This window comes from Dasypus novemcinctus, chromosome 1 (genome assembly GCF_030445035.2).
Source record: "Dasypus novemcinctus isolate mDasNov1 chromosome 1, mDasNov1.1.hap2, whole genome shotgun sequence".
Lineage (NCBI taxonomy): Eukaryota > Metazoa > Chordata > Mammalia > Cingulata > Dasypodidae > Dasypus > Dasypus novemcinctus.
This window is the reverse complement of record NC_080673.1, coordinates 92,486,252-92,512,017: the sequence shown is the minus strand read 5'-3', so window position 1 is coordinate 92,512,017 and position 25,766 is coordinate 92,486,252. Positions and strand designations below refer to the sequence as shown.

The following is a 25,766-nucleotide window of genomic DNA, read 5'->3' as shown; positions in this document are numbered from 1 at the left end:
GTTCTTGTTTTATAACTGAGGGAACTGAGCTTTATTTAGAGTGGGAAAATAATTTCCCTATAACTACATAACTACCAGGTGAAACAGCATAGGAACTGTTTGCGTATAGACTCTGAATTACTACCAGGACCTGGAGTTCACAGAGCTGAGCACAACTGATCAACTTGGTGCCTTTTCCCAAATGTTCTATAGTCATTTGGGAAGGGAAACTATGAGTTAACAAGTATGCTTTGGTGGCCAGCTATTTCCCAAAGAGGCTACCATAGTCCCCTGACCTTCTCAGCCCTATCCCACCTAATCATTTTTGCAGTGTGATACAAAACTGTTATCCTAGACTAACGTGGTAAATTCAACTATGTACTACCTCAAAGCCATGTTCTTAACCTTAATCTGTATCCTGTGGGTGTGACCCCATTTATAAATAGGACCTTTTGAAGATATTTTTAGTTAAGGCATGGCTCGACTGAATCAGTGTGGATGTTATCTGTAAACTAAGTCCTTTATAAGCAGAAGAAATTCTGAGACAGTCAAGCAGAGAAGCCAACATAGGAAGAATGGGAAGCAGCCAGAAATCAGCAGAAACTGCCATGAGATGGTAGGCAAAATACAAGCTGAGGAACCCCAAGAATTGCAGCAAGTCAGCACCAGAACTGTACAGACTTCGGGGAGAAAGCATGGCCCTCCTGATGCTTTGAATTTGGACTTATAGCCTGCCAAACCATGAGCCAACAAATTCCTGTTGTTAAGTCAAACCACTGTATGGTATTTGTCACAGCTGCCTGGCAAACGAAGACAACTTATAAATACAAAAGACAGGCATCTGCTGACTCCCTCTGCTGACTACTTCATTTTATCTTAACCCAGAAATTTAAAAACATTATCAACTTATTCTAATTATTTTTTCCTGTGATTTAAGGTCTCTCTCTTCCAAACCATGAGTTCCTATCTTAGTTATTTATGGATCCTCAGCATTTGGCACAATGGCACGTAAAAGATGCATGACACATGTTTGCTGAATGAATGGTGACATGATACAGTTCTGCTGTCCCATTACTTGCTGCCATGAAACATTTCAGCCATATAAGACATTCTAAAATACAAAGCATGTTGATATACGCGAACTATTCAAACAATATATGTTCCATAGTTGTATTCATATTTCACAGGTTTTACAGTAAAAAAATAAAATATCAGTAAATTTTTTCAGAATCCATCTTCTATACAGTGTACCAATAATGGATAAAATCATTCAGATATAATCAAAACTACCTTAAGTTAAGGCTGACAGACTTAAGGCCAGTTAAACTATCTTTCCTTACAGAGTCCATTTCTACATTTATCTTTACTCAAACATTTTGTTTTATGTTTTAGTAATAAACATTGGAAAAAAATCTTCTGGAACTTTCCCATCAAGCAGACACTCCAAGTAGTCACATATTAGATGATTACATTCATACTTACCAGCATTCATATCTTTAAACTTCTGCTTTAGCTCAGTAGGAGTAAGACGATATTGATCAAGACCATCATTCCAATAAATTCGGTCTAGGACTTGCAGATCTCCTCCAATCAGCCAATCTCCTTGTTCCATAACCATCTAATGGAAAAGAAAAAGAAAATCCCTTTTTAAAATGAGAAACCAAGAACAAAATATGAATTTTTCTCTCAAAGAAACTCAATATAGTTGTAAACTACTCCCATCTTGAGGTCAATGGTAAATCTATTGTCTATTATGAATTGGGATTAGAGATGCTCTAGATTTAGAATATAGTTGGTAATTTCTCAAAAAGTTTGTGAAACAACTATTATATTTGCCTATGAAAAAATGAACAAAACCAATGGAAATAATTATGACTTTATAAATAACAAAAGCATCCTTTCCATGATGATTAAGAGATAATTTGCATCCCTGTTTCAAACCATCCTTTGTGTTCTCTAATCCCACACTTTTGAGCAATTAAGTAATGCTGATTGAGTTAGATACAATCCTCATCCCTTCTGATCTCCATACCACCTCAGCTTCCTTACAATTTCACTCAACCTCTTTCCCTGCATCTGGGAGGAAGAGCTAGTGCCCTTTAGGACCTGTCCATTTTCACTATGCAGCTCAAGCTCATCCTTTTCCCCACAACATTAGTTTACTTGCAAATAATGCACCTAGACTGATGCAATTGCCTTCTGCCTGGTCTTTCTCACTAGAAAACCTGTCCTATCCATAAAACCAATCATTCAATCAATATTTACTGTTAGTGGTAAGTGCCAGCATTGTTCTAGGCACTGGGGAATACAACAGAGAAAAAGACAAAGAGCTTTCTTTACTCTTTACAAAGAGTACAATCCAAGAGATAGCGAGTATAAGGAAAGAGTAAAGACAAAGTCAGAAAGAAGAGCAAGGCCAGATGGTAGGTCCTGCGGGTCAGGTGAAGGCTCTTTGGTTTTATTCTAATTGCAATGAGCAGCCACTGGAGAGTTTTTAAAAGTGGAGTGATATGTTCAGATTGATATTTTTAGAATACTCTCTGCTCTGGAGAATATGGATTGTAATGGGTATGAAAGGAAGCAGGATTCCAGCTCAAAGATGACTGCAAAAAGTCTGGGCTATAGACAAGGACAGTTTGGACAGTACTGGTGGAAGTGCAGCTGGAATATGGATATACTGCATATGACTACCAGGCTAAGCTTCTTAAAGCAGCACTCTGTTCATGACCCTCTCATACTCCAAACCTGCCAAGGACTTCACCTTTCCTCATGAAGCATGGTTTACAACAGGCAGAGCAATGTAGCAAAAAGAGCACAAAAGGCCTGGACCCCAGTGCTGACTTCTTTCTGGTACTTCTGCAACTCTGAGCAAGTTGAACCTGCTCTAAGATGCTTCAGGATAAAGAAAACAACCTTGTCTACCTCCAAGGGTCACCATAATGTCTGAAAAACAGAAATGTGGTTTAAAAAGCAAAAAGAATACTACATGTAAATTGTTACTGTGACTGGACAAAATATTAACATGTTAAGGTAGAATACTAAGCCCTCTATCTTCCCAACCTCTTCTCTACAACTTGACAAGTTAATTCTTAAACCCACTAAGAGTTTGCTCTTCCTGCTCTATAAACTTGAAATGTTATGTCCCCACTCCCACCCCCCAATCCAAATCCTACCAGCTCTTCAAGGATTCTTCCCAGGTACTAACTATTTGAATAAGTCTTTTTTTTTTTTTTTTTTAGGAAATTTTTTTTTTATTGACTTTGTAATAATATTACATTAAAAATATATATGTGAGGTCCCATTCAACCCCACCCCCCCACGCCCCCTCTCCCCCCCCCAACAACACTCGTTCCCATCATCATGACACATCCATTGGATTTGGTAAGTACATCTTTGGGCACCTCTGCACCTCATAGACAATGGTTCACATCATGGCCCATACTCTCCTCCATTCCATCCAGTGGGCCCTGTGAGGATTTACAATGTCCAGTGATTACCTCTGAAGCACCATCCAGGGCAGCTCCATGTCCCAAAGACGCCTCCACCTCTCATCTCTTCCTGCCTTTCCCCATACCCATCGTCCACCATGTCCACTTTTCCCAATCCAATGCCACCTCTTCTATGTGGACATTGGATTGGTTGTGTCCATTGCACCTCTATGTCAAGAGGAGGCTCAGATTCCACATGGATGCTGGATGCAATCCTCCCATTTTCAGTTGTAATCACTCTAGGCTCCATGGTGTGGTGGTTGTCCTTCTTCAACTCCATCTTAGCACCATCTCGTCTTAAATTCCACCCCTGCAGACATCGGTTCATATCCTTCCTCCACTCTCCGATTTCCTGTAAGCCTATCGTTCAGTCTCTTGCTATCTAGGGCAGCTTGTTTATTTCATATCATTGAGGTCATGTAGTATTTGTCCTTCAATGTCTGGGTTGCTTCACTCAACATAAGGTTCTCAAGATTCATCCATGTTATCACATGTGTTTGTAGTGTGTTTGTTCTTACAGCCGAGTAGTATTCCATTGTGTGTATATACCACATTTTATTGATCCACTCATCTGTTGATGGGCATTTGGGTTGATTCCAACTTTTGGCAATAGTGAACAATGCTGCTATGAACATTGGTGTACATATATCGGTTTGTGTCCTTGTTTTCAGTTCTGCTGGGTATATACCCAGCAGTGGTATTGCTGGGTCATATGGCAAATCTATGGCTAGTATTTTGAGAAACCGCCATACTGTCCTCCAGAATGGTTGGATCCTTCTGCATTCCCACCAGCAGTGGATGAGTGTTCCCCTTCCTTCACATCCTCTCCAGCACTTGTATTCTTCTGTTTTTTTCATAGCTGCCAATCTTATGGGTGTAAGATGGTATCTCATTGTAGTTTTGATTTGCATTTCCCTGATAGCTAGAGATTTGGAACATTTTTTCATGTGCTTTCTTGCCATTTGTATTTCTTCTTCGGAGAAGTGTCTGTTTAAGTCTTTTTCCCATTTTTTAAATGGGTTGTTTATCTTTTTATTTTCAAGATATAGGAGTTCTTTATATATGCAAGTTATAAGTTTCTTATCAGATATATGATTGCCAAATATTTTCTCCCACTGTGTGGGCTCCCTTTTTACTTTCTTGACAAACTCCTTTGAGGTGCAGAAGGCTTTAATTTTGAGGAAGTCCCATTTATCTATTAGTTCTTTTGCTGCTCATGCTTTTGGTGAGATATTCATAAATCCATTTCCTATTACAAGGTCCTGTAGATGTTTCCCTACACTGCTTTCTAAGGTTTTTATGGTCTTGGCTCTTATATTTAGGTCTTTGATCCATCTTGAGTTGATCTTTGTATAAGGTGTGAGATGGTAATCCTCTTTCATTCTTCTACATATGGCTATCCAGTTCTCCAGACACCATTTGTTGAATAGGCCACTCTCTCCCAGTTGAGAGGGTTTGGTGGCTTTATCGAATATTATGTGGTTGTATATATGAGGTTCTATATCAGAGTTTTCAATTCGATTCCATTGGTCTATGTGTCTCTCCTTATGCCAATACCATGCTGTTTTCACCACCGTAGCTTTACAGTATGTTTTGAAGTCAGGTAGTGTGATTCCTCCAATTTCGTTTTTCTTTTTCAGTATGTCTTTGGCTATTCGGGGTCTCTTTCCTTTCCAAACAAATTTCATAGTTAGTTTTTCTAGTTCCTTAAAGAAGCTGCGTTGATTTTTATTGGGATTGCATTGAATGTGTATATCAGTTTTGGTAGGATAGACACATCTTAATAATGTTCAGTCTTCCTATCCATGAACAAGGAATAGTCTTCCATTTATTTAGGTCTTCTTTGATTTCCTTGAACAATCTTGTATAGTTCTCGGTGTATAAGTTCTTTACCTCTTTAGTTAAATTTATTCCTAAGTATTTGATTTTTTTATTTACTATTGTGAATGGTATTTGTTTCTTGATTTCCTCCTGATCTTGCTCATTATTGTTGTACAGAAATGCTACTGATTTTTGCACATTGATCTTATACCCTGCGACTTTACTAAACTCATTTATGAGTTCTAGAATCTTCGTTGTAGATCTCTCAGGGTTTTCTATGTATAGGATCATGTCATCTGCAAATAATGAAATTTTGACTTCTTCCTTTCCAATTTGAATGCCTTTTATTTCTGGTTCTTGCCTCAGTGCTCGAGCAAGTACTTCTAAGACAATGTTAAATAGGAGCGGAGACAGTGGGCATCCTTGTCTTGTTCCTGAGTTTAGAGGGAAGGAGTCTAGGATTTCTCCATTGTAAACAATATTGGCTTTAGGTTTTTCATATATACTCTTTATCATGTTCAAAAAATTCCCTTGTATTCCAATCTTTTGGAGTGTTTTTATCAAGAAAGGGTGCTGTATTTTGTCAAATGCTTTTTCTGCATCAATAGATACAATCATGTGATTTTTTTCCTTCAATCTGTTTATATGGTGTATTACGTTGATTGATTTTCTTATGTTGAACCATCCTTGCATACCTGGGATGAATCCCGCTTGGTCGTGGTGTATAATACGTTTAATGTGTTGTTGAATACGATTAGCAAGTATTTTGTTAAGTATTTTTGCGTCTAGGTTCATTAGAGAAATTGGTCTGTAATTTTCCTTTCTTGTGATGTCTTTGTTTGGCTTTGGTACTAGGGTAATGTTGGCATCATAGAAGGAGTTGGGTAATGTTCTTTCTGTTTCGATGTTTTGGAATAGTTTCAGCAGGATTGGTGTCAGTTCTTTCCGGAATGTTTTGTAGAATTCACCTGTGAAGCCATCTGGCTCTGGGCTCTTCTTAGTTGGGAGATTTTTAATAACTGATTCTATCTCTCTGCTTGTGATTGGTTTGTTAAGATCATCAATTTCTTCTTTTGTCAATATGGGCTGCTTATGTGTTTCTAGGAATTTGTCCATTTCCTCTAGATTGTCATTTTTGTTGGAATATAGTTTTTCAAAATATCCTCTTACGATAGTCTTTATTTCTGTGGGGTCAGTGGTGATATCGCCTTTCTCATTTCTTATTTTGTGTATTTGCATCTTCTCTCTTTTTTTCTTTGTTAGTGTTGCTAAAGGTTTGTCAATTTTGTTGATCTTCTCAAAAAACCAGCTCTTGGTCTTGTTTATCTGTTCAAGTGCTTTCTTATTTTCTATTTCATTTAGTTCTGCTCTTATCTTTGTTATTTCCTTCCTTCTTCTTCCTGTTGGGTTACTTTGTTGTTGTTTTTCTAATTCCTTCAAATGTGCAGTTAGTTCTTCAATTTTTGCTCTTTCTTCTTTTTTGATATATGAATTTATGGCTATAAACTTCCCTCTCAGTACTGCTTTTGCTGTATCCCATAAATTTTGGTATGTTGTGTTATCATTATCATTTGTTTCAAGGTAGTCATTGATTTCTTTTGAGATTTCCTCTTTGACCCACTGTTTTTCTAAGAGTGTGCTGTTTAATTTCCAAATCGTGGTGTGAAATCTGGGCTTCTGTCCCTTGCAAATCTCCAGCTTGACTCCACTGTGGTCAGAGATAATGTTTTGTATGATTTCAATCTTTCTGAATTCGTTCAGCCTTTCTTTGTGGCCTAGCATATGATCTATCTTGGAGAATGATCCATGTGCGCTTGAGAAAAATGTATATCCTGCTGTGTTTGGGTGTAGCGATCTATATATGTCTATTAGATCGAGCTCCTCTAATATACTATTCAGATGTTTTGTTTCTTTGGTGATTCTCTTTTGAGATGTTCTGTCCAGAGTTGATAGTGGTGTATTAAAATCCCCCACTATAATTGTAGATGTATCTATTCTTTCACTTAGTTTTTCCAGCGTTTGCCTGACGTATTTAGAGGCACCCTTGTTAGGGGCATAGATATTTATGATTGTTCGATCTTCTTGACAGATTTTCCCTTTCACTAAAATGTAGTATCCTTCTTTGTCTCTCACAATTGTTTCACATTTAAAGTCTATTTTGTCTGATATTAATATAGCTACTCCTGCCTTTTTTTGGTTATTGTTAGCTTGTATGATTGTTTTCCAGCCATTCACTTTCAATCTCCATGCGTCTCTGGGTCTAAGATGTGTCTCTTGTAGACAGCATATGGATGGGTCGTATTTCCTTATCCAATGTCCCAGTCTGAATCTTTTGATAGGTGAGTTTAATCCGTTGACATTCAGTGTTATTACTATCAAGGAATTATTTGTGTTAGCCATATTTTGATTGGATTTGTGTTTGTCATATTTTGTTTGTATATTTTTTTTTGTCTTTTTTTTGTTGTTGTTGGTCTTATACTCTCCTCCAACTTTGCCTTTCCTGTTTTTTCCTTTCTTCCTGCAGAACTCCCTTTAGAATTTCTTGAAGGGGAGGTTTCTTGTTGGTATACTCTTTCAGTTTCTGTTTGTCTGTGAATATTTTGAACTCTCCATCATGTTTGAATGCTAGTTTAGCTGGATAGAGTATTCTTGGTTGGAAGTTTTTTTCCTTTAGTACCTTGACTATATCATACCACTGTCTTCTTGCCTCCATGGTTTCAGAAGAGAAATCAGCACTTAATCTAATTGAGCTTCCCTTGTATGTGATGGTTTTCTTTTCTCTTGCTGCTTTTAGGATTTTCTCTTTGTCTTGAGCATTGGATAATTTGACAAGTATATGTCTTGGGGTGGGCCTGTTGGGGTTTATGACTTGTGGAGTGCGCTGTGCTTCTTGGATATGTACATCTGTCTCTTTCAGTAGATTTGGGAAGTTTTCAGCCATTATTTCCTGCAACACTCCTTCTGACCCCTTTCCCTTCTCTTCACCTTCTGGAATGCCTATAATACGTATGTTTGAGCGTTTTGCATTGTCATTCAGGTCCCTAAATCCTAACTGGATTTTTTCTATCTTCTTATTGACCCTTCTACTATCTGTTTGATTTCTGATGTACTGTCTTCCACATCACTAATTCTCTGCTCTGTCTCTTCTAGTCTGCTGATATTTGCTGCAAGTGTATTTTTGATTTCTTGAACTGTGGTGTTCATTCCCATCATATCTGTTATGTTTTTGCGTATGTCTGCAATTTCCCCTCCAAGTGATGTCTTCATGTTGTTAACCTCTTTCATTACTGCATCAAATTTGTCGGTGATAAATGTTCTGAGATCTTTCATTGCTTGTGCCAAGTTTTGCTCCCCTTCGTGATTATTGGTTTGTTGATTGGATTCAGCCATGTTTTCCTGGTTATTGGTTTGGTTTGTAGATTTTTGTTGCTTTCTGGTCATCTCTTTATTTTGACGAATTTAATCAGTTCCTTAGCTTCTTTGTCTGCTCTTGGAGGTTAATTAGTTGTTATTTTTGCATAGGTGTTATATCTTCTCTTTGTCACTTTTTTCTTCTTATTCTAGTTACTTGTTGTTGGTTAAGCTCACTTTAGAGGAAAGTATTAGTGTTGGGGAAAGGCAATTGTGTAAGCAAGGGAAAAGTGTAAAGTAGTATTGGTGATGTATGTTAACAAAGCAAGAATATGAGATCTGGGAGGATGGAGGTTAGATTTGTGTAGATTGTATAGAGTTATAGCTGTAGGTAGAGTATCTTTTATGAAGTAGATGACTGAATATGGGAGGAATATGGTATGAACTACAAAGCTATTGTTTTCATGAGAGAGGGAAAAAGAAAAGAAATGTAATAGTTTCAAGAGTGGATAACAGACAGAAAACAGAACAAAGGTATTAGAAATTAAGAGTTAGACACTTTGTGGATCAAAGAACGGGAGGTGGGGGGTGGAATGTAGGAGAGACAGTAGATGATAGTGGATATCAAGATGCAGGGGAAGGGGGATAGTGTAGGTAGCCTAAATCAGTTCACACAGAAATGAGACAGTGGAGGATGGGAAAACCCCAGCAAATGTGAGGTGTTCCCTGTAGCACCTATTGTATACTTGAATTAAAATAAAATAAGTGGAAGATGAGGGACAAGAGGGAAAGAGAAAACCGAAAAACAAAAAAACTAATTATAATAAAGAAAAAAAGAAAGACAAGAAGAAAGGAAGAAAGAAAAAGAGGATGGGCAAACGGTGGGGAACGGATAGGGGGAAGAGAGATACAGGTATACACGTGTCACAATTGCAACACTATCTAAAACAACAACTTCCCCCCGCTTTGCCCTAAAACCCCCCGTCTGTCTGCCCAAATGGGTCTGCAAGCACCTCCCTTCCCACAAACCCCCAATAGGCCGCCCAGGGCCCATGAACTCCCCAGTACTGCAGATGCTCCAAAAAAAAAAAAAAAAAAATTTAAAATAAATTTAAAAAAAAACAAAACAAAACAAAGAACTGAAACCCCTCCGCAGGCCCGGCTCCGCCCGCCGCTGCCCGCCGCGGAGGCCTGGACCGGCTCTGCCCGGCTCCTTACGCTGCCGCGGCCTGGCCTGGCTCTGCCCGGCTCCGCTCGCTACAGCGGCCCAGCCGGCTCCCGCGTCCACCTCCCGCCGCCGCGGCCTGCACCGGCCCCGCCCGGCTCCGTACTCCGCCGCGGCCTGACCCGGCTCCGCCTAGCTCCGCTCGCTACAGCGGCCCAGCCCAGCTCCGGCGTCCGCCTCTCACCGCCGCGGCCTACACCGGCCCCGCCCGGCTCCGTACGCCGCCGCAGCCCGGCCCGGCTACGCCCGGCTCCGCTCGCTACTGCGGCCCGGCCCGGCTCCGGCGTCCGCCTCTCGCCGCCGCGTCCTGGACCGGCCCTGCCCGGCTCCGTACGCCGCCGCGGCCCGGCCCGGCTACGCCCGGCTCCGCTCGCTACAACGGCCCAGGCCCGGCTCCAGCGTCCGCCACCCGCCGCCGCGGCCTGAACCGGCCCCGCCCGGCCCCGCTCGCCGCCGGCGCAACCCGGCCCGGCTCCGGCGTCCGCCGCTGCGGCCCGGCCTGGCTCAGCCCCACCGAGCGGGGCTAGATGCCTCGTCTCTGCCTACCCAAGGAGGGAATCCTCTACAGGTAGCTGGGATCTCCGTGTGTATTTCACAGACGGATCCTCTCTGTTACCTTTCCTCCAAATCGATGTCCAGACACCTCCGGACCAGCAAAAATCCCCAAACAATCCGGTCCCAAAGAGTCTCCAACGCCGCCCAGCCGATTCCCTGCAGAAGACCCTAACAGGGATGTTCACTCAGCCGCCATCTTGCCCCCTCTCTCTTCCTGAATAAGTCTTATAAGGAGCAGATGTGGCTCAAGCAATTGAGCTTCCGCCTACCACATGGGAGGTCCCGGGTTCAGTTCCCAGTGCCTCCTAAAGAAGACAAGCAAGACAGCAAGCTGATGCGACAAGCTGGTGCAACAAGAGACACAAGGAGGAAAACATAATGAGCTACACAACAAAGCACAGAGCAGAGGTGGCTCGAGCGATTAGGTGCCTCCTTCCCACATGGGAGGCCCCCAGTTCGGTTTCCAATGTCTCCTAAAGGAAGACAAGCACACATAAAACTGACAGCGAATACAAACAACAATGGGGTGGAGAGAAATAAATCTTTTAAAAAAAAAGTCTCACAGATCACTATAAACAAAAATTATATATAATATTAAAAGCACTCATATTTGTTGATTGAAAAATGAATGTCTTCCTCCACTGAGTTCATACAGGAAAAACTCTACTGCAAGTGTTCTTAATCTTTTTTGTTCCACAGATCCCTTTGCCAGTCAGGTGAAAACCACAAACCCCTTACTAAGTCCATACTATACTGTGTATTATTTAATAAATATATCATACCCATACCAACACATCCCCACAAGAATAATGATTTTTTTGAATTTCAATTCAAGCTCAAAGACCCTTGTTAAGAACCCCTGCTCTACTGGTTCTTGTTACAAACCATGTGAAGCTCTATGTATACCAATAACTACATTCAGCTATAGATTAGAGAGTAATAAAAAGGCAACAGCTTTTAATCCCAAAGTCTAGTGTTCAAATCAGGCCTTCATCCCACCTCTTAGCTGCCTAAGTTCAGCCAAAAATTTACCCTCTATAAGTCTCAATTTCTTCATCTGTAAAATGAAATGCCATTCATCATACAGGTTTTCTATGTTAAGAATTTTCATAAGCATGTTTTGTGAACTATAAAATGTTATTAGTAACCATAGAATCTTAATGCGGAAGGAATGTCTGACACCATCACTAGTTCAACCTCCTATTTTCTAAGACAAGATATCTCCCCATTAAAAAAAGTATCTTTTTGTCCTCCATAAGATAAGAAAACAAGATTTAGCATGATGTAAAGAGATATGTTATAGAAATTTTCTTGATAAAGATAGGTAACATTTCACTTAAATTGGCTCTTTTAAAGTTCAAAGTTTACTTTCAAACACTTAACTGAGAGAAATTTGACTTCAGTAATATTCCATATGCAATGTATAAAATAAATGAGGCACTTTGGGGAGACTAGTTATATTTCACTGCTTTCATGTGGGAAACACACTGTTAAATTAAAAGGCCACACTAGATTAAACCATCCTGTCTTGGGATCCCATAGCACCCTCATTCACATGCTACTTGCTACTTGTAATTACATGATTGATGTCTGTTCCCACAACCACAAGACCATAAGCTCCAAGAGTATAAAGACTGTGCCATCATGTCCACCAGCCCTATACTCTCAGCTAACTCAGTGCCTGCTGTACAGCAGATGTTTATAAAATATTCATTTTATCATTTCTATTTATTCATATCTATCTGGACCAAAATGACAAGACCATGCATTTTGTAAAATATTAAGAATTCCAATAGAACAGTCAATATGTAGGAAATGCCCATATTGCAGCACAAAAATTACTGGCAAAACCAGATAAAACAAGGTTTATTCAGGACCTTGATGTAGGGGTGGTTCTTGCACGTGGTTCCCCACTGCCTGGCACAGCGTTCTTCTTTCCTGTGCTCAAAAAACTCTGGATTACGAAGAATAGCGACACGGTGGCCCTCATACATCAGAGCAAATGCTGTACAGCCATCCAGTTTCTCTTTATCTTCTTGGGTAGCTGTCAGAACTATAGGTACTGACAAGTTAATGACACCCCCTGTAGGGCACAAAAAAAGATAAAACACACAGCTTGGATTACTCAACAGACCTTAAAACCACCTTTCACTTTGGTGGACAGTCTTCAATAATAAAACATCTATGGGTTCCAGTGACAGCATTCAATTGGCACCTGATTCAGAAAATCAGGAGAGAGAAGTAGCTACAACTTCAGAGAGAGAGAATGAGCAACAACACGAATAGCTTAAAAAACAGAGGGAATCAACAGAATTTGCTCTATATATAGCAATACTTCTTACAACATTCATGAAACTGTCTTCTGGGAGAAAATATGGAACCACAGACATGAAAGAAATTATTTCAAAAGGAAGTATCAGCTAGTAATGCCTAACATTACCAAAAATATACTGAACACCCCCAATAAATGTATAAGACCCAAAACAATGTCTGAAGGCTTTTTCAAGGAAAAATGTAATCCTTGTTGATAAAAGGATAAGTAACTACATTACGAAGGCAAGTTGATTGAGTATACTTGAAAGGAAGACAAAAAAAACCAAGAAGTGTTTTTATTTTTTTACTATAGTCAGAACCTAACCATGTCAGCTATCACTCACCAAGAAACAAAGACGTAATTGTGAACTAAGTGCTCATTTTAAACCAGAACGTGTTGTCAGTGAAACCAAACACGTTCTCAGTACCCAATCTCTCAAGCTTTAAAGGTTTTCTTCTGTCTACTCATTGTGCACATACTAGAAAAATATGTACTCTCAAATTCATATGTAATCATATTTACATACTAAATAGGAAATGATACTTTTTGGGGAAATCACAGTATGACTTCTTTGGACAAAAGATGTTAAGATAATCAAAAATAACTTCCTAGCTGTATTAAAATTATTACCACTATGTAAAACTGAAAATGGAAAATTATTAGGTAGATTTGTACCAAACCAAAGATTAAGTAAGCCATTACTTAAGGGGTAATATACAAAGACTTCACCATGAATTCCAAAGAAGAAAATAAAAAAGCAATATTTAACCTTTATGTTCTTGGTCTCTTAAGAAAAATGATTAAGAATTGCATGTGAAGTCATATTAAGGAAGAATCTCGTAGCAATTTAGTAAAATTCCATGATATCTTTAAATGTTTTCTTTGATGTAGGAAATTTTCTCAACACTATATAAATTTAAAGGTTGCTGGATTGTAACTCTAATATGCTCTACATCAATTTCTTTAGAAATTAAATTTTTAATGATTTAAAAGAATAGGAAGAACCATCTTTTAACCATCTACTAAGGATTCCTTATTAGAAGGCTCAAACATGGACATTAGGAGGTTCATGAAGCTCTCAAAGTATAGCAAACGTCTGTATATATGTGTACTTTGTAGTGAGGGCCTTTCTCTAATGATGGGGTAGATATGGAATGGGAAAATGTATTTGCTTTTAAATCCATTTTCTGTTCTAACCCTGTGGTTTTCCTCTCCCCCTGTAATAAACCACAATCAGGAAAAAAAGTGGAAATAAGATCTTATAAATATTAATGGTATAATTTAGTCTTAAAATGGCACCTCTATTAAGATGCTACCACTAATTTTAAAAAACAGTGACAATTTCCTGAAACTATGCAATTTTCATCCATATTCAAGGTAGGACTGAATACAAAATGTCTTACCATCCAGAAGACAATCAAAATGAAGGCACTGCAAGTACTCCCTCTCTCTCATAAAGCCATTCAATGGTGTTGCCCAACCTTCTGCCAAAACTTGCACCCACTGCATATCCACCTAGTAAATAAGAAAGTAAAGTAATATATTTTAGTTCATGTATTTATGAATAAAAGTCGTAATGGCTTTTAGGAGTTCAATTTTGAAAGCAATGGAGACAAATATTTCAAGAATAAAAAATTATAAAAAATCTAACAAAATACACTTACTAGGAAAATAATATGCATACTTCCCAATTAACTGTAAATAGCATTAAGCTTTCAATTATTTCTAATAAAGATAGCCAGTGGTTCTCAAACTTTAACATGTATCAGAATCCCCTGATTGGCTTGTTAAAACAAAGATTCTTCCACCCTTAAAATTGACTCACTCAGTCATTTTGTTATGAGGCCAAGATTTGGATTTCTAACAGGTTCCCAGGTGGTGTTGCTTCTGATTGTCTGGGAACTGTATCTGATAACCACTGTCCTAAAACAAACTCTAAATAAACAAATTTCCAAAAGAAAGTCCCTGATTGTGGGAAGATGGCAGAGTACGGAGCACCAGGATTCAGTCTTTCCAGCAGAAAAACTGTTAAATAAGCAGGAAACCATCTGAAACATCCATTGTGAAACTCTGGAAGTCAGCAGAATACTGTACAGCATCCAGGGAAGAGCAAGAGAAAGAAACTGGTAAATATCGCAAGACCAGTGAATTGCTCTCACAGCATGGAGGTTACCAGCACCCAAATCCCACTCTCACAGCAGGCAACCTGGGGGTCCAGCCCCTTACTAGCTTGCTGATGACAGAAAGGGACATAAAAATAATCTTCCCTAAGACCAGGGATGGGGATGGCCAATCGCTGATCAGAGCTTTTGATTAGCAACTTTGGACAGCTGGGGGCCTGGCTCTGAGGACATCCACTGTTCCAACCCACCCTGGACAAAGGTAATGGTGGAGGAGACTTAAAGATAGGTTGCTTCCTCAGGGATGCAGGGGACAGTCGGTTGAAGGGCTGCATTTGCTGGACAGGGCAAGAAAGCTCAACTTTGGGAAGCCGTGGAAGAAGCTCTTGGCAGCTTTCCTAATTCCCTCTCCAGGACACTTTAGAGCCAGTCTATGTCCCCTTCATGGGTCCCTGGCCTGTTTTACCTAGAAAAGTCTAATTTGCTGAACTCCCTCCAGCAAGCCCCCACTCCCAGAATTTGCCCTCCAGGCAAAAGCAGCTTGAGACAAACTACTTATTGATGCAAGAAGAAATAAAAGATCTCAACAAATCAATTACAAGTAAAGAGATGGAATCAGTAATTCAAAACCTCCCAACAAAGAAAAGCCCAGAGCCACACGGTTTCACTGGGGAATATTACCAAACATACAAAAAAGACTTAACTCAAATTCTGCTCAAACACCACTAAAAATTGGAGAGGCAGAAACACTCGCCAATTCATTCTACAAAACCAACATCACCACCCTCATACCAAAGCCAAATAAAGATACCACAAGAAAAGAAAACCGGAACAAAACAAGGATACCACTGTCACCACTGTTACTCAACACTGTACTGGAAATTCTTCCCACAGAATTAGGCAAGGAAAAAGAAATAAAAGGCATCCACATTGGGAAGAAAGTAAAACTTTCCCTATTTGTAGATGACGTGATCCTATATGCAGAAAATCCTGAAAAATCCACAACAAAGATTCTGGAGCTAATAAGTGAATTCAGCAAAAATGCAAGATGCAAGATCAACACCCAAAAATTAGTAGCATTACACAGCAATGAACAATCAAAAAAAATTAAGAAAATATTCCGTTTACAACAGCAACTAAAATAATCAAATATCTAGGAATAAATCTATCCAAGAATGTAAAGGTCTTGTCCACAGAAAACTACAAAACATTGATAAAAGAAATCAAAGAAGACCTAAATAAATGGAGAGACATTCCATTTTCATGGGTTAGAAGACATTTAAATATTAAGTTGTCAGACCTACCCAAAGTGATTTATAGATTCAATGCAATTCCAATCAATATTCCAACAACCTCCTTCACAAAAATGGAAAAGTCAATCATCAGATTTATATGCAAGGGTAAGGGGCGCCAAAGAGTTAAACCCATCTCGAAAAAGAAGAATGAAGCTGAAAGACTTGACATATCCTGATCTTAAAACTTATTACAAAGTCACAGTAATCAAACAGTATGGTACTGGTATAAGGATAGACATATTGACTAATGGAACAGAACGGAAGTCTTAGAAATCAACCCTTACGTTCGTGGCCAAAAGACTTTTGACAAGGTGGCAAAGACCACTCAACTGAGAAAGAATAATCTCTTCAACAAATGCTGCTGGGAAAACTGGATCTCTAGTTGCAAAAAAAAAAAGACAGAGGACAGAGGACCCCTACCCCTCACACCTGATACAAAAATCAAGACTACAAACTCCTAGAAGAAATCACAGGGAGGCATCTTGAGGATCTTGTGTTGAGCAATGGTTTTTAGGTTTTACAACCAAAGCACAAGCAACAAAAGAAAAAAGATAAATGGGATCTCATCAAATTCTAAACATTTTGTGTATCAAAAGACTTTATCATGAAAGTAAAAAGACAACCTACTCCATGGAAGAAGATATTTGAAAACCACATATTCAATAAGGGTATAATATGTAGAATACATAAAGAAATCCTACTTCTCAACAATAAATAGACAAACAGCTCAGTTTAAAAATGGTCAAAAGACTTGAATAGACATTTCTCCAAAGAGGATATACAAATGGCTAAAAAGCACATAAAAAGATGCTCAACATCATTGGCTATTAGGGAAATATAAATCAAAACCATAATGAGATACCAGTTGACACCCACTAGAATAGCTACTATTAATAAAACAAAAAACCACAAGTGTTGGAGAAGATGTGGAGAAACTGGGACATTCACTTATCGGGTGGTAGCAATGTAAAATGGTACAGCTGCTTTGGAAAACAGTTTGACAGTTCCTCAGAAAGTTAAGTATAGAATTGCTATATCAGGCAATCCCTTTACTAGGCACATACCCAAAATAATTAAAACACGGACTCAAAAAAATATTTGCACACTGATGTTCATAGCAGCATTATTCACAATTGCCAATAGGTAGAAGCAACCCAAGTGCCCATCAGCTGATGAATGGATAAACAAAATGTGATATATACATACAATGGAATATTATTCAGCTGTAAAAAAGGAATGAAATTCTGGTTCATGTGACTACATGGATGAACCTTGAAGACATAATGTTGAATGAAATCAGCCAGAACAAAAGGATAAAAAATGTATAATTTTAATTATATGAAATAATTAGAATAAGCAAACCCACAGAGTTAGAATCTAGAATAAAGGTTACCAGGAGATAGGATAGAAATAAGTAATGAGAAGTTAAGTGTAAAATGTACAGGATTCCTATTTGGAACAATGGAAATGTTTTGGTAAGGGATGGTGGTGATAATAACACAACATGGTAAATATAATTAACAGGACTGAAATATACATGTGGTTAAAGGGGAAATGTTATGTAATATATTTGAAAACCAAATAAAAGTGGAAAAAAAACAAAAATTCATGAAACTCCATGAGACAGTAAACCCTAAGTTAAACCATGGACTATAGTTAACAGTAATATAAGAATGTGTTTTCATCAGTTTTAACAAATGCTCCACACCAATAAGATATTAATAACAGGGGAGTATCTGGGACTCCTGTATTTTATACACAATTGTTCTATAAACCTACAACTTCTCTAAAAAAGACAAAAAAAAAAAAAAAAGAGAAAAAAGTTTCTCACCCCTCCCCAAAAAGAGCACTCTTTATTTAATAAAAACTGAATTATTTCATAATCTTTAGGATTTCTAGGATATTTCTTCAGAATGTCAAATTCTTACAGAATGTATCATTAATTAATGTTAGCTGGATATGCTCATTTTGTAGCAGGGTATATATAGCAGTGGTTCTCAAATGAGAAAAGCTGAAGCATCTGGCCAAGTGGGTGCACAACAAAACGTTGCTTACTATTTATTCCCAAATTATGTAGTCCAATATGCTTCACTTTTACAAAATTATATTAATGGCAGGACTTTTCCCTGCTTTAATTCACTCATGGACCAAATTTTCTTGTTTTTAAGCTTTCCTATTTCTCTTAAATCTCTGGCACTGGCCACCATTTGTCCCTAATGGAATCTAGTAGTAGATGATATCAGACTTATCTTAGATTGTGTTGTGGCATTCCATGCCAAGTTTGTCAGGGATTAAATTGTTCCTTTCAACTAGTTAACCTCTTGAGTTGCCCTGCTACCCAAATCTTTGAAACTCCCCAGTGTGTCTTGGCATGTAAGAGACCCAATTGCAAAAAGCATATCAAACTAATTTATTATTAATAAACATTTGAATAACTACTTCAAGAGTTCTTCTATAAGCCCAAAAGAATTTTCTTTTCTTTTCTTTTTTCAGTTTTCTTTTATTGTAAGATTTGGCACTTCCCTGAATGCTTTGGATTTTTGCTACACTAAAAGAAAACTTGAGAAATTCATCTGTCATTCCAGATTTTTATTCCTTAATCTCTCTATTTTTAAAGTATACCTAATTGATACCATTTAAAATTCCCTAAAATTGAAAATGGTTAAGTTACAGTTTCCACTGTTGTCAAATCTAGTTTAATTAAGTAGTTTTTTATTGGGAAAGATACCTAAGTAATATCCTTAAAGCTAAAGATATGCAACAGAATTATTCTTTAAAAATATAAGGGAGGTAAAAATATTTGGCAGAATATTAAAAACATGTTTAAAGAAAACATGTTCATTTTAATTGTTTTTGATGAGTATTTCTTAACCTTTAAAACCCATTTCTTCTTACAAGCTTAAAAATCTCACACTACATTTTTTCTTTGATATTTCAAAATAAATATTATGGTTTAAAGCAAAGCAAATCCATGGTAATTTGGGAATATGCTTTTACAAATTAAACACTGATTCTACATCCCAAGATACTGTGAAAGACACTGCAACACTCCCAGTCCCACCACCCACGACCTCAAATGGTCCTATAAAACACAAATTTTACAAAATGACTACATATGCCCGGTCTGAGAAGGAACAAAGCACTTACTTTATTAATTTTCAGTGCTGGTAATGTTTCTGCATCTGATTTTGCCAAATGAAGTTTATTTTCAGGCACATACAGTTCTTTTACTTCGTAAGAAGCATCCACAGGTACAATGTCCTATATGACAACAAAATACAAGTAAATGTTTGATTGAACAATGTTGAGTTCCTCACAGAGTAATGAAGACAAGTAACATTTCAAAATGAGACTTAAAAAAGCATAAACCAGTAGCTTTGAACGTTGTGCCCACACCTCAGTTTTCTACATATCGATCAGTCTATTCTCAAGCATGTAACAATCCACATACAAGATGAAGTTAAGGGAAGCAGATGTAGCTCAAGTGATAGGGCTTCCACCTACCACATGGGAAGACCCACGTTCAATCCCTGGGGTCTCCAGTGAAAAAGAAGAAGTGAAAGCGTGCCTGCACGGGGAGCCAAGTGCCCATGTGCACGCCCACATGGCGAGCCAAGTGCCCAAGTAGAAAGGCGAGTGCCTGCATGGCTAGCCGAGTATCCACGTGAATACCTGCCCAAGTGAGTCACACAGCAAGGTGATGACACAACAAAAGAGAGATGAAGGGGAGAATCAAGGTGAAGTGCAACAGAGACCAGGAACTGAGGAGGTGCAATTGACAGGGAACCACTCTCCACATCAGAGGTCCCCAGGATCAAATCCTGGTGAATCCTAGAGGAGAAAGACAAGAAGAGAAGACAAAAAGAGAAATAGATACAGAAGATCACACAGCAAATGGACACAGACAGCAAAAACAGCAGGGCAGGGGAGGGGGAGGGAAAGAAAAAATAATAAAATAAAAGAGAAAAACCCAAAAAATAAATTAATTTTAAAAAAAGATGAAGAATACTACATTATCTAGTGCAAAACAAAATCCTAGAATATACTATATATGTCAAAATAATACACCTGCATATAAGAAGTGACCTCGAATAAGAGAGAACAACAAAGAAAATTGGGGAGAAAATATCACTCTAGATATAGTTAGCATTATCTTTGACATGTCATGAAACAATTGTATTCCAGATCTTCACAAGCATCTTTTATATATATATATATATAATACACTTTTTTTTTTTTAATTTATTTCTCTCCCCTTCTCCCTGTTGTCTACTCTCTGTGTCCATTCGCTGTGTGTTCTTCTGTGACCGCTTCTATCCTTATCAGTGGTACCGAGAATCTGTGTTTCTTTTTGTTGCATCATCTTGTTGTGTCAGCTCTCCATGTGTGTGATGCCATTCTTGGACAGGCTGCACTTTCTTTCGTGCTGGGTGGCTCTCCTACTTGGGGGACACCGTGTGGCATGGCACTCCTTGCATGCATCAGCACTGTGCATGGGCCAGCTCCACACGGGTTGAGGAGGCACGGGGTTTGAACCATGGACCTCCCATGTGGAAGACGGACGCCCTATCCACTGGGCCAAGTCCGCTTCCCACAAGCATCTTTATCATTACTTTGTTGTCACTAAAGCCACCTTTTCAATCATTTAACAGAGTATTTCAGAGCATATCTGAGAAACAGCACTTTCTGAATCCATATGAAATGCAGATTAGAAATTTCCAAACTCCAAATCCTCTTTGATACAAATTGGGACAGTATTTTTCCCCATTTAGCCTACAAGTACATATTTGTGATTACCACATCATAGCCACAAATGAACTGTTTATTAAATGATCTTTACAAGGTTTGTTGACAATACTTGTCATACCTCTAGGAATAATTACTAAATGTGCTGAATTACTTTGACCTGTTCAAATGAAAGCTGTCAGATAACCTCTATAAACATATAAAACTAGCATTAACTGAGTACATTTCATACATTTATGTCTTGCCCAAGTAAAATGTTGTTATCCATAATAAAGTAATTCAAAATAAAATATTAGTGAATGAATCAGATTTTAAGGACATCCCCTACTCTTTTTCCTGAGGAATAATTTTGGAAAGAAAGCTCAGTTTATATTTGAACTTACAGAATACCTTCACTAGAAGAAAAATGCCGAATCAGATAAGTAAATTAGAGTGAGACGGTCTTGAAGAAGACCTGGATGCTGATGCCACTCAAGCCGTCCCTATCAGCTCTGAAAATCTAGAAAGAATGATTTGCCTATATTTCTCAGAAACTCTGTTCCCTCAAAGATGGAGGAAAAGTGACACAGGTTCAGCACTGACTAAATCTTGTGCCTAAATCAGGCTCTTCCCACCAGAAAATTCAAGGGCACAGACCTTTCTCATGATACACCAAAGAATAAGAACAGAAAATATGAATGAAAAGAAAAAAGCAAATAAAATAAAAAAACAGAAAAGACAAAGAAACACAACCTGTTACAAAAGCAAAATGCACTTCAAGAGCAGATAGGAACACCAATTTCTGAAGCTTCCTAGGTCCCGTGAGCATCTCAGAGCAACAAGGCTTGGAAAGGTGCATGTGTGAGGCAGAAACCCACCCAGCATAGCATGCTTCATGTATCTTCCAGCTCCTCTTCAGCAATTATGCTTTCAGCAGGCACCCATAACTGAAGGTTATTAATTGTGTTTTACTGAGGGTAAATACATGAGGGCACAACAAAACATGAACGAAGATTTTCTTTCTAGACACAAACTCTGTACAACCATGTACTAATGGGGCAGATTATTTCCAATGAACCCAAGCTAAAGAGAGCAGGTCTTAAATTTTGCCAAGAGGGTCAAAGAAGTGATAAGTAAATATGTACAACTTATACATGATATTTGATATCACTGTTCACCTGAAGAGGAAACTACATAGGAAAACAGGAATCTTCTTAAAATATACCAAGAGAAATAACTTAACAGTAGTCTCTTCTGTGTCTTCCAACTCCAGGAATTATTTATAACACATTTATTTTAAATGATAAAATAACAGTAAAAGTAATTTGGAAATAAGAAAAATCATCCTAAACATGATTATCATTGCTGTTTTTTTAATATTTCCTTCCAACTATTCTTTGTCCATGAACACATTACAGGAAAATAGGTATCTGCAGCAGTGTCTACAAAACCTGTTATACTTCAACTAGAAAATAAAATTCAGCATCGATTTTTCCTGCAAGGACAGTATGTCATGCATTCGCTGAACTCCACACATGCTATATGTACAATTACCTTTTTTGGATATGTAAAGCCCCCAAAGATGCTTTGAAGCATACAAAACCTTCACAGCTGAAAAATTAAAAGTTGAAATCTCTACAACTGGTAAAAATTTCTAAAAAAGAACAGAAATTACACAAAAAGCCATACATTCATTAGGACTTTTGTGAATGATATAGTTTTACAAAACACTTAAAGAGATATGAGAAAGCAATATGGCTTTATAAGTCAGTTATCTCTAACACTCTAACTACTAGCAATGTGAAGTAAGAGAAGAGAGCTCAGGCTTCCTGAATCTAAGATCTGAGTTCAAATTCTAACAGTGCAGCCTTGAAGAGGTTATCTAACATCTCTGAACCTGTCTCCTCCTTAGGAGGAAAAAAGATACACACGCATATGTATTACAGGGCTGCTGTGACAATTAAATGACTTAAATATCTGAATTGCAGTGGCTAACATTAACTGGGTGCATACTATAATATCAGGTACTATTCTAAGGGCTTCACAGACTCACTTCATTTAATCTTCATACAATCCTATCTACGAAAGCAAAAGAAACTATTGCTATCCCCCTTTTACAAATTAGCAAACTGAGGTCCAGGAGACAATAATAGCTTATCCCAAATACATGCTGTACTGTCTCCCAATTCACTTAATACACAATAATAGCTGATTAATAATTATAGTGTACATGCTACATACCAGGCACTATTCTAAGCAGTGCACATATATATTAACTTACAGACTCTGAGGCAGGTACTGCTATTATTTCCCATTACACATATACACATATAAGAGTTTTGAGGCCAGAGAAGTTAGGTTAACTTGTCCATGGTCTTGCAGTTGATAAGTACTGGAGCTGGAATTCCAAACAAGGTGCCAATATTATTTCCTTCCAAATTAAAAACAAAAAACCTAAAACTTTAGTATCCCTCCCATGGAAACCAAGATATGAAATGTTCTGTCACATAAATTTTTCTTAATTTATTTTCATGATTTTATTAGAGCTATGTAATTCCCAGTTTTCTGAACAACATGTACTCATTCTGTGTTAATAAAATTCTACACAAAAGTGGAAAAATCAAACATTTCAGTTAGGTCTAATTAGTGTTATTGAGAAGATATAAACACTTTCCACCAACTTTTTCAAACACTGTCATTGTGATAAACTGAGAACCTCCATTTCTACCACTTTGGATCCCTTAGAGAACTGTGAAAGCAAACTAGTTTCCTTTCAACCATATACTAACTTATAAAACAAATAGGCAAATAATTTGTGAGCAAATCTAAGTGTTTCCAAGATAATGAGTTTGAACACAGAAAGGATAGTATCTATACTATGAGCCCAAACAAATCATTTTTTTTTAATTTTGGATATTAATAAGAAAAATAAAATACCTTTAGCATGAATGCATTTTTAGTAATTTGCTGCTTTATTGGTATGAAAAAAGAAGAAATATTTTCTTTTCAAAAAAGAGGAGAAATATTTTATTTTAGAGTCAAACTAATGTTTTCATTAAAAGCATTTCACAAAATTCTTCACTTTTCAAAATTCACATCCAGCAACATTTTTAAATGAATTTTAGCCTCGAACCTTATATGCAAAATTCTTCTGATGCCTAACTAAGAGCCAAAGTCAAAGTTCAAGAGACTGCTACTGTTATCCTCTTTCAAAAAGATATATATTTCTGGAATCAACACAAATCTATCAGCATGAATCTAAAGGAACAGCGAACATTTGCTCAGTAGAAGCAAGTTCTATGTACATTTAATGCGCAGAAACAAAAGGACTAAGTGTCAGTAATACAGAAAGAATTTTTTAAATGTACAGCCATTTTCTAGCACATTCTAGTGACAAATCTCCTTGGTTTCCAAAACCAGTACTTAACCTCTAAAAGACAAAACCACCTCAAAGTGAGAAAAGATATCTAGACAAGAGAATGTGAAGTCCCTGCCACAGAAGCAAAACATTTTATTTAGGATTCATTAGAATTTCCAGACAGTCAACTATTAGAAGAAATGTGTTCATTTTCAACTTGTACACATAAACTCTTTATTTCAGATAACTTCTTAAGCAAGTCTTTACATGCCTAAAGCCCACTCCTCCAATTTTAAGTGTGCCACAATCACCTAGCACTATAAGGGGGAACAAGGAGTGTTCCTGGGAGTCCTCCTAAGTAAGTTGTCAGTAAGCAATTCACACACTATCATTAATGAGGAGTGACTTCTATAACCGGTAGGTCTAGAAATATTTAAACATTATGAATTTCTAAATATTAATTGAATGTATAAAATGCAATATGGGTACCCAAAACAATTGTTTTGCTTGAACAACTAATACAATTTAAGATCCAACATATGGTGGATCCATGTCCACCTCTGAACACAGACAAATGATTGTTTTTATCCAGAAACTGACAGGCAGGACAAACAATACTTACTACCTGAAAATAGCACCTTTTACATTCTCATTTTAATCTTCCTAAAGAAATGTGGACGCATTAATAAAAATAGTGAGTCCATATTTTAAGATTTTCCTTTAAGTATTTTCTGCACTTTTTTCTTGAGCCAAATCTGCTCAACAGATTTGATCGCTAGGGATCATTCATATTTTTATGTAACTCCTAAATCTCTATTACCTAAATTACATGCATCCAAATCATGAACACCAGACAACTTTCTGGCAACACTTTAAAACTGAGTTGCAAAGTCTGGTTTTTACGTGCAGTATAAAATCCATTTAGAGCACTAAACCATCATTTCATAAAAAGATAAACCTTTAAATAATTTATAGCACTAGTAAATCTAGAGTTCCCTCGTAGATTTAAAAACAGTATTTAAAATATCACTTTAGATTAAAACCAGCAGCAAGAAGTCAACTTCCTTATGTCATAACACAGCAAGTTAAAATATAATACTAGCAGGCCACCTAGTGACCATTTCAAGGTTTAGGGAAAAAAGTAAGTTCAGAAGTTCTCAATGTTGTTAGCGTCATCTCTTTTCTTGAACAAACACATGCCAAATGAAGCATGCTAAGAAAATAAAGATGCTTTGACAAAGTGCTGAGAAACTCGGTCTTTAGAATAAATGACTACTTTATCTACCCCACTTATTTTACATAGGCCATATTTTCCCCAAAGGAGGATAGTTCCAAAAGAAAGCAATTTAATTAAGGAAGTTTTTGCAAATTCTTCTTTGGTCACCACCCAGCTTTGAGATAAAAATAAATAATCTCCAAAAGAAAATTTATCTGTCTTACAGTAATATAACCCAAATTCCTTTCTGGTTGCAAATTTAATTACACTGCACATAGCTTGTGTAATGAGAATGCTATGCGGACTTGGCCCAGTGTAT

General features: G+C 37.6%; 1 protein-coding gene across 1 annotated transcript in view; it reads right to left on the bottom strand.

Moving 5' to 3' along the window:
* Positions 1-25,766, bottom strand: part of PAPSS1 (3'-phosphoadenosine 5'-phosphosulfate synthase 1) — a 135,151-nt gene that overhangs the window by 71,199 nt on the left and 38,186 nt on the right. Inside the window, exons 6-9 of the mRNA XM_004476198.5 lie at positions 19,296-19,409; positions 14,137-14,248; positions 12,297-12,502; positions 1,462-1,597 (exon numbers count right to left, since the gene is read on the bottom strand). Of these exons, the coding sequence (XP_004476255.2) occupies positions 1,462-1,597; positions 12,297-12,502; positions 14,137-14,248; positions 19,296-19,409 (568 nt within the window). The remainder of the gene's footprint in view (positions 1-1,461; positions 1,598-12,296; positions 12,503-14,136; positions 14,249-19,295; positions 19,410-25,766) is intronic.